This window comes from Ruditapes philippinarum, unplaced genomic scaffold (genome assembly GCF_026571515.1).
Source record: "Ruditapes philippinarum isolate M1 unplaced genomic scaffold, ASM2657151v2 ctg2441_1_1_1_1, whole genome shotgun sequence".
NCBI classification, from domain to species: domain Eukaryota; kingdom Metazoa; phylum Mollusca; class Bivalvia; order Venerida; family Veneridae; genus Ruditapes; species Ruditapes philippinarum.
This window is the reverse complement of record NW_026863907.1, coordinates 334,895-350,876: the sequence shown is the minus strand read 5'-3', so window position 1 is coordinate 350,876 and position 15,982 is coordinate 334,895. Positions and strand designations below refer to the sequence as shown.

The window sequence follows — 15,982 nt, the reverse complement described above, 5'->3', positions numbered from 1 at the left end:
GGGCTAGTCAATGTTTATTCTGTTTCTTCTTTAAAGAATTCCATGTCATGATACAGAAGAAAGAAAAACAATTTTCATGTGTTTGTTTTGTATAGAAATGAATCCAGAACAATAATTATGTATAGATTTTTTTTATCATGAATCAAGTGTTCAATAACCAATATATATCATCATTTAATGTAAAACACTGTGTTTTCTGTTTGTGAAGAATTATTACACTGTGTAAGCACCAATTTTTCACAGTGAAATATCTTGTTAATGACATTAACCTTTAACCTCCTGGGTTCCAGCGTAACAAGCCCTATGCCAACAGTAGAGAGCCAGTTCTATACTGATGGTAGTTAAAGTTTTGTATTTTTATATACTGAAACCCCTTAAAATTCAAATGGACTGTTCCAAATTCAAAGCAGGGCAAATCCATTACAGAAAATTCAGGAGGTTAAATGTAAAATCTATTTTGTGATATCCATTCAGCTGAATTGAAGCATGTTTGTATATTTTCATATAATATAAAGTCATGTTTTGCTGATTGCAATCTTACATTGTATATTTTGATGTCTGCATGACAATAATGTGAAATTATTTAAGATGATTAGTTTTTTTATCTGTTAACATTCCATTGTAGTACTGATGGTAGATTTTTTGCTTTTTTATAGCAATTTTTTTAGTGTTTAATGCTATACAAACTTTGCATTTTTCATAGTGTTTTTTTTTTCTAGGGAATCAGTCTATAATTATATTCTTCTTCTTATATAAGTTTTAAACAAAACTGAAAATCTAGCTTACAGAACATCTGTGGTTCTACTCAGATGCCTGTTTGTGCCTGAAATAATGCTTGATGGGGCACATGAGGTCTTCCTCCACCAGTAAAGCTGAAAAGTCACCATAAGACCTTTAAAGTGTTGGTTTGACATAAAATCCAACCAAAAAATCTGTCTATTGAACGGAAAACAAACTTTATAAGAAATGAAGTAAACAGAAAATAAAACAATGTTATGTTATATAGGACCAATTAATGAATGTATTATGTATTTTATATCATAATAATTATTGATAAGTCTTAGATTAGGAAGCCGAAACTATGTAAAAAAGTTCTGAAGTAGTAAACAGTAAAAATCATAGTTTTTTCCCCCCTGTGAAAGAAACTAGTGTGTGAAGTTGTTTTATGTTGCGAAGCCAAACAATCAGTCTCTTGCAGGAGGTCATACAAAATGGGAATAAACACGCTTTTCTCTTGATGCAGTTTTGAATATGTCTTCGTAAAGAAATTGGGAAATACTGACGTTGTCTGATTTGTTGTGTCATTTAGTCAAAAATGTATAAAAATTGTTTTATTTCTACATGTATATATAGCAATATATTTGAATGTTTTCTACGTAGATAAATTTTGATTGATTTGTAGAAGTTATGTACATTGTTGTAAAGTGTCTTATGAATGGGAATATTAATATATATATACATGTATATTTATGAATGTTTATAAATATGTTTATAAATATCAACTTAATGGTAAGCTCAGATGTGATGTTTGTGATGGAAGGCTTTTATTTTATGTTGATTTTTGTTTACAATTTTTATCAAGTCGTTTCAGGGTAGTGCTATTCATATTATTTATACAAGAATGAGTGTTATGTTGGAACATAAATGAATTTATGAAGTAAATTTGAAATTACTATTGCATAAATTCTTCACAGTTTTTTAATATTTCTTGCAAAAAACAACAAAAAGATAACAAAACACGCTTAACCTAATATAATTAAGGGGGTTGTTAAAATGAAATGAATAAGGATTCAAATTTTCACTGTAAATTTAGGCATCAGTCACTAGTTTCCCCACCCAAACCCTCTCCCCACCCCTGATAAAAGTTAGAATTTTTATTTTGGGACCTCTAGAAATAAAGACTATAAAGGGATATTTAGATGATAAAATTTCCACTAAATACCCTGTCACTGCTAGTTCTGACATTTTCCCCGCCAACAAGCTATTATATGCGTCACTTTCAGACCATTGCATTGACCCTACAGTGTGTGGAAACAGGAAGATCTAAAATTTCTGCTTTTCTACCCCTCCCCCCTACAATTGACTAGTGCATTACAATATATACTGGTATTATAGAATTTATCCAAGAAATTGTTTATTTAGTTTGGCTAGAATAGGTTTTATGTAGTACTGTAGTTGGAGAAAGTAAGGTATTTATTATTTTCTGCTATTAAAAGGTTTTACAGGCCATATGGCATCTCTGTCTCCTGACGTTTGAAGCTCTTTATTTTTTTTCTATTCCAAGACATCTCAACCCTTTAAAGTTTCAATATGTCTTATTATTTAAGCGTTGAATAGCCATATACAAGGTATAACTGCCTCCAGCATTCAGTTGGACAAGTCTTTATCTAAAAAGGATTGCAGTTATTGTTTATATCAACTTTTTCAGCATTTTATATATCGTTCTTAACAGACTGCGCCATGTTTACATGCATATAGTCACCTCTGTTTTGACTAGTCAAGGTAATTTGGTAGAAAATTGTATACTTATGAAACAAATAATAATGTAGCAACTGTTTAAGCCATAAAATTTTCTCATTGTACCAAGATACAAACAAGATATATATTTATGTATTATTGTCTATTTTATTTGAGAAATTTATAATTTTTTAGATTATATATAAAAAATAGTCCCAACTTCAAATTAATTAATTTAAAATGATTTAATATAGCCAGATTTTAGAAACAAATTAAATGTTGTCCTTGTTATATGCCAGTACATGATCATCATATCATATTCATTGAATGTTTTTGTTTGTGTTGTAAGCTCACCTTCCAAGCACAAAGTGCTCAGAGGTGAGCTGTGGTGATGGCATGATGTCCAGCTTCCGACGTTTTCCCACTTACTGTTTATTTTAGCCTGCTCCAAACAATAATAAATTGCTTTGTTCAGAATGAAAGGTGGACAAATCTATTCGAGATATTTTAACCTGGTAAGGGTAAAACATCTCGATTACCACTTCGTAGATTTTGACCAAACTTCACCTGACTGATACGGCTCTACAGCCTATAGTTATATGAATGATTCCAGACTTAACCTTGAATGTAATGCATTATTTGAGAATTCTTTTATTATTTATTACCGATGTATCTCAGGTGAGTGAGCTATGGCCGCTGCGGCACTCTGATTTTAATGCAATAGCATCATAGTATATGTGTAGATAACTATGTAAACAAGTCATGTGAAAACAGGAAATAAAATAAAAAAACAAATTTTAGAAGATCTTTTTGCATTATTTTATGCCTTTTAAAATAAACAGTGTTGAGATAACAAGCAATTATCATAGTATTGCAAGCAATCCATAAGTCCCCTACCGGTTAGAACCCCAGCAACATTCTGATAGGCCATTGGCCATTCAATTTTACCAGTGAATGAATTACATGAATGAACTTAAATCTTTTGAGTTCTAAGTTTGTCTATATCACAGTAATGTGTTAAGTTTCCCTGCCTAGTAAGGAAATTATGTTTATACAACCTTGTCATATTATTACGATGTGGGATATTAAAGTAAATCCTATAAGGAATGAAGACGTTGGAGTGAATAATATCAACATGAAAAATAAATTTCTCGAAAAAATTCTAAGTTCAAGGGGGACATAATTCTGGAAACAGTCTTGCTGGAGTATTTAACCTTCTCAAAAATGTTGAGTGATAATATTATAAGAAACATATATATGAAGTTTGAAGTAGATACATTAGGAAATAAAGAAGTTATTTAAAAGACATTTTTTTTCATAAAAATTCTAAGTTCAAGGGTGGTAATACTGATAATTTTTGTGCTAGAGTTGTAAACCTTGTCACATATGATGTGGTTTATGACCAGAAACTAATATTTAAAGTTTGAGGTAAACACCTTAAGAAATAAAGTACTTTTAGTGAAAAAGCTGAAAAATTTAAATAAGAAATCTTGAAATTCAGGCTATTTGTTGCCATAGCAACCAGAATTTTCAACATAGGAAGAAAAGAAAAAGATGTGCATAATCCCCAGACGGCCATCTACCTATATTTCAAGTTTCATAAAAATATTTTCAGTACTTTTTGAGTTATCACTGGATCCAGTTTATGTGTTAAATTTGCCATATTTTCAGACTATTTGTTGCCATAGCAACCAGAATTTTCAACATAGGAAGAAGAAAAAAAGACGTGCATAATCTCCATACTGCCATCTATCCATATATCAAGTTTCATAAAAATATTTTCAGTACTTTTTGCGTTATCGTGGGATTCAGTTTTGTGGACTGACAGACAGACGGAGGGAGGGTAAACCTAAAGTCCCCTCCGGTTAAACCGGTAGGGGACTAATAAACTTGAACCATTTTCATAGAACACAAAAACTGTTAACTTACCCTTAACTTGTTAACTTTTTCAAAAGCCATTTCAGCAAAACAGGAAATTATTTTGGCTTTTCCATAATAGACTTGACGTTACTTGTGTCATTTCAATTAACATTAGAAATCTGTCCATCGGACACGGATGCCTCCACATTCCACTGTTTTGTCAGTCTACTGATATACTGCAGGACAGTACGACAGACGGACAAAGGAAATTCTAACTAAATGACTCCCCCTAAGTCAAAGTGGTTGGGGCATGAAAATGATATCCAATTTTTCCAATGTTGACATCTAGATTTCACCTGAAGAATTTCAAATCTCAGTTTTATATTTTTATTGTAGACCCGTTGATTATGACCTTCATTCACCAATGACCTTGATGGTCAAATTATTGAATTTTGCTAGTTTTTTTTCTGTAATTGGCTATAACTTTATTTTTAAATTGATTGTCCTCATACTTGGACATAGTAATCATTAGCACAAGACCTTTTTGTAGACCAAATTGATCATGACCTTCACTCATCAATAACCTTGATATGGTCATATTTTGCTCGATTTTTACATAGATTACAGAGATAGACAACTTCCTACCTAGTTAATATATCACGCATGCTTGCTATTAACTTAAACCTTGTAGCAAGTAAAACTTATTAACCAGATACCAAAATCAGTAAAATAATATATTTTCTGAAAGCTTATGCATTTGTCTATGGCTGCAGGTAAAAACATTACAGTTCCCGTTTAAATAAATGATACATCAATTTTCAAAGCGAACTACTTAATTTTTTTTTACAGAACTATTCATTTGACAGAAAAACTGGCTCAGTGGGTTCTGCTGTTTTTCTAAGTGAAAGGCAAGGAAAATTACCAATATTTTAACATGCAGCCATAGATAAAATATTTAACTTTCAAATGGTGTATAATATAAAAGGATCATATGTACATCCATTAAGTTTTACTTGCTACAAAATGCCTAATTTTTCCCCTTTTTGATGGTCATAGTGATATTTTAATGGAGTATATAGGAGCTGCTTATCTTTGTTATCTACATCTCTGATTTTTACTATAATTGGTTATAACTTATTAATGAATGAAATGACTACAAACTTGAGCACATTTTTTGTAAGGACAATGTCTTAAAATGTCTCAAACCCAATTTGACTTGTAAATGACCATTGACCTTAAAGGTCAAATTAATGTAATTTCAAAGTTTTTTTTGCTATAATTGGCTATAACTTTGTAAGTAATAAATAGAATGTCTTCAAACTTGTCAAAGCAATCTATGGGACAATTAAGACAATAAAAAATTTAATTGAACTTTACCATAATTTGACTTTGACACTAAACGTCAAACTTTACCCAACAATTGGCCTTATTTTTGTTATTGAATTATGGATTTGATTTATACTTGGATTAATGAACTCTTACAACAAAACTGACATGGAAAGTAATTAACTATGACCTTGAACTTTATGAGATTGAATTAAGCTTAAACTGTCATATCTTTGTTACTTATCACCATATTTGATTTATACTTGGACAAAAGAAACCTTATGACAAAACGTACATGTTGAATCATTCTGATATGGCCTTGACTTAAATTGTCTTAACTTTATTATCTATTTATGAATTTGATTTAGTCTTGAACAGAGAATACATGTGCTTATGACAAAACAGACATGATGATCAATTTGAATACGACCTTGACCATCAACTGACCTTGTTTTGGTCAAGGTCAAATATGAAATTTGACATTTGTTTTGTAGGAGTACTTTTTAGTTTAATATTCTTCTTCTGTTTGACTTTAGAAATAAGGAAAAGTTGAGCATGGTCCCCTGTTGGCGGTGGCTCATGTTTAGCTCTGGTGAAAGTTAACAGATAGTGGAGTTTTGCCAAGGCCACATCTAAAAATTTAAATCTTAATCAACCAATTGTTTAAGATAAAGATATACTTGTTGTTAAAAGGACAGAAATCGTTTTACTAACTTTTATTTAGTACCACATGGGAATCATTCTTGTAATATTTCATGACCACTCAAGAAATTATTCCTGTAACTTGTTTTGTTTCTACACAAATGGTAAAGTGAGTTAGGTGATGCATTTATTGATACCCAAACAAAACAAGAGCTTATTATTATTCCTTGCTAGAACAAAATAAGCAAACAAATCATACAGGTACTGGTTCAATAGAAGTTGTTTACCATGAGCCATAAAAAAAGACAAAACTACATTTTCTAAAATTCATCTATGTTTTTGCAATTTCATGTTTCAATTTTTCAAGAACAGTTGCCAATTTATCTGCAGAAAGTACAATAACAGTTCTAAACGGTTCCATATCGTCCTCTGAACTCCATTTTTCTACACCTGTATCCCGCTCATGTGCCACAGAGTAACGGAAACATAAATCGCTCATCTGTATAGATAATAAATATAAAAGGATAAAAACTTTAAAAAATTATATCATAAACATACATAGATAAAATATTTATATCTAAATTTTTAAAAACTCCTTATGATACAGGAAGTTATCTATATATATATACATGTAAATAGAAAAACCAAACACTTGAAGTGTGGATCTCCAAATAAATTGTATATTTGTCAATCCAAGCACATACACTTGATCAAATATTTGATAAAACTTAAATACACCGTTTTGAAAAAAAAAGAAAATTTATAATATTGTACACCATTGCTCTAAATGATTTTTCATCTTTCTCAAGTTCTTTTAGCCCATCTTTTGTTCTCAAGATTATGAATTTATAATAACAAATATTAGCACTTAAGGGGACTCACCTGAGGTAAAAACATAACATTTGAATTTCTTACATAAATGAGCTGGGGCACTTTAAACAGAAATATATACAAAGATGGTTAAGAAATATACTTTGAAATACACTGAAAATCGTATTTTTATGCTTTTTAGCTCGGTATGAGTGAAAAGCCTTTAAACGCTTTTGATTTTGGGTAATTTTGTTTTTCAATTTGAATAATCATTCTGGAAAAAACGAAGTGCGCGATTGATCTGAAATTTTGCACAAAGATTAATGGCCTAAACCTACATCAAATGGTACATTTATCTTGAAAAAAATATTTTCAGTCCCATAATGTCAAAAAACCTTAGTGGAGTCCCTTTAAGAAAATTACTCTAATTTGGTTGAAAGTTCAAAAGTTTTTTATATCAATTTCCAATGTGCAAGTTCAATTTATAGGCACTCAAATATTGTATACAAGAGCAATTAAATTTGGACCAGAGAGATAGTTTGACAAAATGGGAGTATTTAATCAGAAAGATCTATGGATCAAATTTCGACTCTACAGACAGACAAGATATAGATTAAAGATCAAGCAAACCTAAAACAACACTGTAACTTTTAAACCTGTTGATACAATAAGTGATAAGATTTTGCCACCAGAATAGAGGAGTCTGACCATATATAATGTTACATTTTATTTTATGAATTTAAATTCCTTAAAGGCGCTTCACTGAGGTAAAAAAGCCTAAAACATAAAACTTTAACTTCTTACATAGATCCAGCAAGACACTTTATTACAATAGAAAAATCTGCAAAGGGCTATACAGAAGTTTTGTCAGAATCAAATTGAAAATTGATATTTTTATGAGGTTCTTAGCCTGATTTGAATGAAAAGCATTGCAATACTTTTTATTTTTGGGTCATTCTGCAAATAAAATTTGAAATTGGAAAAACGGCATGAGGGAATCATCTGAAAATTCGCACACAAGTTACTGGGCCGGACCTACATCAAATACATGTAGTATGGAAATCTCGGAAAAATATTTCTAGTCCTGTCACGTCCAAAAATCTCAGTGGAGTGAGTCCCTTTAAACTTCAAATGGACTGTTCCAAATTCAAAGCAGGGCAAACCAATTACACAAATTCAGCAGATAAAAATCTAAAAGGATAATTTTAAGCAGAATCAAGATATTTTTCAGTACCTGACAACTTATCATATGCAAGATAACTAACCTCTTGAAATAACTCTTCCTCAGAGTTGGAGAAAAACATCTGTTTCACATTATGTGCAGCCTTCATCTCAAATGACTTACATATCATTAGATAGTAACTAAAATTATACTTCATCTTTTTCTGCCTAGCTTTCTCCATTTCCTTACTGAAAAAAATATATATGTTATATGTACATGTGCAAATATTTAGATAAACTTTAGAATGTTTAATGTAATCTGTTTGTTTGTTAATCTGGTTATTTTTATGCTGACTCTAACACAATGTTAGGTTATTATTTGGCAGTCTGACATTCTAACCAGCTTTTCTTGGCAACTAACCAGTAATAACCAATTTATCAGCAAGTTACAGACTACTCATCCCACAAGATTCCGGAATCAGCAGTGCGGGACAAATGACCATTTGACTCGATGTCCGCCATCAATTGTCAGGGAGAAATCTTGCATGAGCATTGAACCAGCCACCACTGGATTACAAGTCTTATGCTCTGCCTATTCAGCTAAGCATGTGAACTGTCAAAACATCAAATGCCTTCTTGTAAGTGAATATGTACTGTATATGGATTAATGCATTGTCAAAATATGGTGTTTTTTTTTTTTAAAAACTGTTTTAAATAAGCGGCATCACAAATTGGTGGAAAGATAACCAACGTAATAATGAAGTCATCAATTATAACTATCAATCAATATTTTGTTGAAAGTAACTTTAGAATCATAATTGTATAAAGTATATGTACCAGGGCCTATGGTAACAACTGATTTTGCCATGCGACCAGTGCAGACCAAAATCAGCCAGCACATTTATGTCATCTGATCATGGTCTGCACAGTTTGTTATGATTATCCAATCGGTATTTGTTCGCAAATATTTCTTAAAAATGAGGATGGACAAGTCTATTTAAGATATTAAGTATGGTTAAAGTTAATTTTAGACAAATAGATCATGTATAAGGCCAGGCCTGCCTGCAGCTTCATGCAGCCGGAGTAGGTTATCCCAAAAACTAATAATGGACAGTTCATAAAAGGAAGCTTGACAAGTCCATTTAAAAATTTCAGCTGGTTAAGGGTTTAAATATTTCATCTATCACGTAGTTCAATACTTACATTAACGCTTCAAACATTGGCACCGCCATACTTGGAGGTAAATTAAGAAAGCGTTCATTGATCAAGTATCCTACATGATGATCAGGATCAGTCAGGAGCTTGCTCAATTTATCTGATTGAGCAGCAGAACATTGTTTACATTTCTCCACCAACATTGTCTTTAACTGCTTTACACAATCTACGTCCTAAAAGAAAGAAGTGTTAGTTATTCAGGTTGTCAACAAGTCAAAATGATAACTGCTTGTACTAATTTAAGTAACCCCTAACCTGGCAACAGAATTCTTCCACATGACCAGTGCAACCCAAAATTAGCCAGTACAATGAGTACATTCATGCTGTGTTACTAGTGTGAAGTCATGGTCTGCACCATTTGCTTCCAGTCAGTACAATATACATGTATATATTACTAAATTTTCCCTAGAAAAATGATGAACCATTTTGTCCAGACGGGAAGCTGGACAAGTCCATTTAAGGTATTAAGCATGGCAAAGATTAAGGATTTGAAGAACTGTAATGAGATAATTGGAGAAGGAAGTAGTTTCTTTGTACCTGTCTTTCTGTAATGTTCACAACTGTGGTAAGTGCCAGCACTGAGTCATCACTATCTAGATCCTCATCATCATCATCATCAAGCTCCGGATTGTAAGGTTGCTGAAAACATGTATGTTAAAATCATTAAATGTTATATATAACTATAAAACAAAAAGTCGAACAAGAAATATCACTGAATGTCATTTATACCCACAAATGATCCCCACTTTGGAAACTTGAAGCTTAAAACTTCAAAAGAAGATCCCTTGATCATCATAGAGGTCAAAGTTTATACCATATACCAAACTGGACCCAACCATACTTGAAATGCATAGCTTAAAAATTCAAAACAATCTAAAAGCGAAGCTCAAGGTTATTTATATTTATAAATGTGAAAAAATATTCTATATGAGAATCTATTATAATTTTATTACCTAAATTTGAAGGCTATAACTAACAAGACGGTCATGATGGTGTAAGAATGCTCATCCAAAATTTATTATTACATTGTAGGTTTAGGTCACAAATTCTTCAATACAGACCTACACTGGGTCACACTGATAAGTCATCTAAGGTCATAGGTCATATTTTGATATGACAGACACACTAAACTGTTGCGTACAAGTGCACAATATTTGAAGATTGAAGCAAAATATTTTTAAGTAAGTCACTTGGGCAATTTTTGCCAAAAGGAATATAATTTATGCAACATCAGTAGATGATCAATTGATATTGTTACACACAAAAATTTTCTGTGTCTTTAATAGAGGTCGAATTGGCAATGCTACATGATAAATATGTATGTATACAGTCTGTAAACTTGGACATTGAGTTTCAGTAAGAGAAATTTATATGTGTTGTCCTATTTATGTCACTCAAAACTAATACAGTAACAGACCACCAGAGAAGGGCCAATTTGACTAAGATGATGCCAAATGCCAATTATTGAAGTTCTAGGCATTTTACTTTCTGAGGAGTTTGGAAATGTCCATTATTAATTTTGGGGAAATCAATGTATAAATCTGAGTTAGCGATCAGTATAGCGCCTGTTACAGCTGGCTTGTTCAGAATGTACAGAAGGGCAGGCTGGCCGGAGCTCTATAAGGGCAGGCTGGCCGGGGCTCTATAAGGGCAGGCTGGCCGGGGCTCTATAAGGGCAGGCTGGCCGGGGCTCTATAAGGGCAGGCTGGCCGGGGCTCTATAAGGGCAGGCTGGCCGGGGCTCTATATGGGCAGGCTGGCCGGGGCTCTATAAGGGCAGGCTGGCCAGAGCTCTATAAGGGCAGGCTGGCCGGGGCTCTATAAGGGCAGGCTGGCTGGGGCTCTATAAGGGCAGGCTGGCCAGAGCTCTATAAGGGCAGGCTGGCCGGGGCTCTATAAGGGCAGGCTGGCCGGGGCTCTATAAGGGCAGGCTGGCCGGGGCTCTATAAGGGCAGGCTGGCCGGGGCTCTATATGGGCAGGCTGGCCGGGGCTCTATAAGGGCAGGCTGGCCGGGGCTTTATATGGGCAGGCTGGCCGGGGCTCTATAAGGGCAGGCTGGCCAGAGCTCTATAAGGGCAGGCTGGCCGGGCTATATAAGGACAGGCTGGCTGGGGCTCTATAAGGGCAGGCTGGTCAGAGCTCTATAAGGACAGGCTGGCCGGGCTATATAAGGACAGGCTGGCTGGGGCTATATAAGGACAGGCTGGCTGGGGCTCTATAAGGACAGGCTGGCCGGAGCTCTATAAGGGCAGGCTGGCCGGGGCTCTATAAGGGCAGGCTGGCCAGAGCTCTAGAAGGGCAGGCTGGCCGGGGCTATATAAGGACAGGCTGGCTGGGGCTCTATACTGGTGACAAAGGCTGAATACTTCACAATCCAGCAGGTCAAGTGTTAACTATATGCCTCCTTTCAGGAACATGAAAACATGGACACAAAATGTGCAATGATTGTACATACCTTCATAACACTTCCGATGTAGTTCTGTGAAATAATAGTGTCTGTAAGCTCGGAGAGGTTTACATTGGCCTTCAAAAACACCTGCAAGTTAGTAACATCAGAAGTGATACAAAAAGAAGCCATGTACAATATAATAATATTAACCTGTCATATTAAGAGGCCTATCAATTCTTAAATGATATTAGAATACTGGTATTTTTCTGATATTTAGTTTATTTACTAATATATTTTTCAAGAATTCTATAATATATAGTACCTAGTTGTTATTTATGTAAGAAATATATTGATTTATCTTTTTTGGTTGGGTATTATGACACACTAACACAGTAGAGACGTCCTAGGCGACTTTCCAGCTTTACTGTTGGAGGAAGATGTCACAGTCAGATGCTCCTATGTGCATTTTTTCAGGCACAAACAAGCACCTGAGTAGAACCACCGACGATCCATAAGCGAGCTGGATAGCTTCCTCTTAGAAAGAATCCAATGTCCCTGGTGTGACTCGAATCTAAAGCCATGAGGGCAAGAATTATATTGATAAATATTAATATTTACTATCAATATTTAACTATTAAAAGAATAATACTGATATTACGAGATACAGATATAGTACTATAGATATTTACCTGTTGAAGGAGGGTCCGTATACCATTAAAGTCACTATCATCTGGTATCCTAGCTTCGAAGTCCAACTGTACTTCCTGTATATGAAAGAACAAATATTAGTGGTGACATGGCCAAGTCGTTGGACCAGAAACTAAGGACTGGTTTATAAAACCAACTGATTGGTTTCAGGAATGGATTTGAGAGTGTTTCTGTAAGCTTACAGCTTCCTACACAATCAAACTGAAATAAAATCTGTATATATCTACAAAAGAGTCTGCTATATTTACCATGGCCATCCCCTGTGTTATAAGGTTATTAACAGCAGCCCACTTCAGACAATTATAAATTCTTTCATAGAACTGTATATCTCTTGAACCACCTATCCCATGCAGTTTTCCTACTCCATATCCCAGAGCAATTCATGAAGCAGCAGCTTGCATTAAACATGTCTCATCCTAGTTTTCCAGCCCCACCCCCCACTTCATGAAGCAGTAGCTTGCATTAAACATGTCTCATCCTAGTTTTTCCAGCCCCACCCCCCCCCCACCCCGTCTTTAACCTAATATTCTTCTTGACTCGCTGCGGATGAGTTGAACAAAATTATACTATAATCTATACCGTGACAAGTTGACCTGATCGCTTTTAAACAACTCTTTCACATACTTGCAATTTTGACGCGCATATATGTCTACGTCCCCAATCGTTGACATTAATGAAAGATAGAAAAAACCATCACTAAACTCTTTGACAGGCTGGTGAAAATGCCCGATCGGCTTAAGACATAAAAATCATATTTCTAGAAAAATAATTAATATGTTTCTTTCTAACTTATTTTGTTTATTCAGCACTTGTATATGATACAAAACAGAAACAAAATTTTTTGGTTTATTTTTTATTTCCTTGGAATTATTTCCCTTTTTTCCCGGTTTTCAGGAAACAAAATATTTAAAGTTCATAAAAATTATGTTATGTAAAATTCTTAAAGCAGCTGACCTCCAAAAGATAGCAGAAAAACTGCAGTCTTGCTAATATTTCAAAATCCCCCCCTCAAAAACATTATGTAGTTGAAAGAAATCGAAATGACACTTCAAAATGTTCATATTTTAACATTATTGCTCTGAAAACAAACAGTTCGCTTCTCCACCAATGGGAAATACCTTCTTTTATTAAACCACTGAATTCTTTCATCCGGGTTTTTTTTCTAGTATCACGTGGTCGTACAGGACAATATCACGACCTGTGCTCCGGAACGCACGGAATCCAGGATTTTATCAAACATATAGGGCTACAAATAACTGCTTTTGTTTTTATATTTGTAGTAATTCATGGCACTAAAATTATAATTTATTAATTATTTTATATAAATGATGACCAATTTATCGATTTAACCTTAAGCTTGAAATTCCATAGGGGCCTACTAAATGACAAATATTGATAAATGATCCCAGGCATACCAGATACCGGGCATTTCTCCAGACCACTGTTGTGACACGTGACCCCGTTAAATGAATTATCCCCTATTTATACTGGCTACTGCGTTAGTAACGTAGTAGATTATGGAAAAGAAAAACCTGATATATGAACACTTTTGTCAACATTCTTTCTTGAATAAAGGTGTCAGTAATGATGGATTTATACAATAAACCTAACTAGATCAGTATAAGTTTACTGTTTACTTGAAATTTTTTTTCATTTATTTCATTTTACCATCTGGAGGTCAGTGGCTTTAATAGAAATGTGTCCAACAACTTCATTTTGCTCAAGATTATTGCGCCAGTACCTTTATTCTATATATTTCAATTAAATATTCAGTTTTTGGCATTTTTATTTTGACAATTCTTTGACACTGAATATTATACCTGAAAACTGAATGAAATGTATGCCAACAGGTGTTGGCACAATGAATTAAAGCATAAAGAAGTTATTTGACCTATTTTGTTTTTTTTGCATATGCAACATATTTTTTAAGGACTTCAAAAATCATGTGTTATAAAAATATGAAAAAGGGGAAATTATTTTCACGAAAGTGACAGTAACCAAATAATTTTATTTCTGTTTATGTCAATGAGTCATACAGTATTATGCTAAAATAAACAACAGAAATATCTTTATAACTTTTCTAGGAATATTAGTTTTTAATGTCATAAGCCCGATTGTGCATTTCTCCAGTTAGAGTCGCTTAAGGGGCGAATCATCAGTGGGGCGAATCGTTATTTATTCTTGTCAGTGTTTCATCATTAGTGACTCAATAAAGTTTTCGAATATACTTGATCCATTGGTTCCTCTTCACTTCCTGATTCTTCTTCGTCATCATCAATTTCATCATCAAACTCGTCTTCATCAATTATTTTTTCGTCTGCACGTTTTTTCTTGGACGACGCCATTTTCTTCAAACTCCTAGTGATTACCTCCCTTGGCAAATGTACTGATAAGGGGAGATCACTGCGTAAAGAAAAGGAGATGGCATTTTCTTAGGCCGACCGCAAAATCGACGGTCTCAGACGATCTCCAAAAACCGTGGAAGACCAGACCGTCGATTGCTAGGTTAATATTACACAAATCGACGGTCTCGCGACGAATTGAAAAGAATAACTTAGAAACATTTTATAATCGGTCAATTACATTTTTTACGACGATAGTTTGTTCATGTCAATATTTTAAATATGATACCGTATTGTAATGGAGAAAAAGATTTGATAATAAGGGAATATTGTTATGCTGAAAATTATATATGAAATATACTGAAATATGAAAATGCATGTTTAAACCAGGATTTGTTTGAATGTTTAGCATCGACCTGTAGTGAGATTTCGTAAAATCTCTGTTTTTTTAATCCGTTTGGTGACATTTTCTTCATTCACATTGCATGTTTTGGACACACCAGAACCCACGACGGAAAGAATATCTCGATGAAGACTGCATAGAAATCCAAAACAACAAGGGGTAATATAGAGGAGAGTCAGGAGGGTAGAATCACAATTCGATTTCCTTAAGAAAAGGATTGAATTTTATATAAATGTTTAAAAAGATGAAAACTTACCCTGCAATCGGCTAATTTTTCCAGTCACATCTGGTGTTATACTTCACATCTGGTGCAGCGGAAATTCACATATATTTTTACCGATGCTCATTTTTGAGATTCATATGGGGTTCCACCCCCGTGATAACGCTAATGACGTCAAATCAAAATATATGCACGGTCGTGCAATACCATATTTACGGAGTCGCAAAATCGGCACGGGTGTGTGATAAATATATTTATTATTACCGATGATCTGCGTGTATTTCATATCATTTTTGTATAACTGAGCGACGGTCTTGGAAATGTTGAATAATTGTTCGCAAATTCACAAATGCATTAATTTCAATATCATTTCTTATCCCTCTGTATTTAAATTAAGTACCTGGAATAACAATTTAATAATATTATATAATAACTAAAAATATATGTAT

The 15,982-nt window shown here is 33.7% G+C and overlaps 1 protein-coding gene across 1 annotated transcript; it reads right to left on the bottom strand.

Moving 5' to 3' along the window:
• Positions 1 to 6,601: 6,601 nt before the first annotated feature.
• Positions 6,602 to 14,941, bottom strand: LOC132723778 (BRCA2 and CDKN1A-interacting protein-like). The gene is made up of 7 exons (XM_060708561.1): positions 14,797 to 14,941; positions 12,550 to 12,624; positions 11,927 to 12,007; positions 10,009 to 10,110; positions 9,460 to 9,644; positions 8,361 to 8,505; positions 6,602 to 6,784 (listed from the first exon to the last, which is right to left on the bottom strand). The coding sequence occupies exons 1-7, from the start codon at positions 14,911 to 14,913 to the stop codon at positions 6,617 to 6,619; spliced, it is 873 nt and encodes a 290-aa protein (XP_060564544.1). The 5' UTR covers positions 14,914 to 14,941; the 3' UTR covers positions 6,602 to 6,616.
• Positions 14,942 to 15,982: the final 1,041 nt, after the last annotated feature.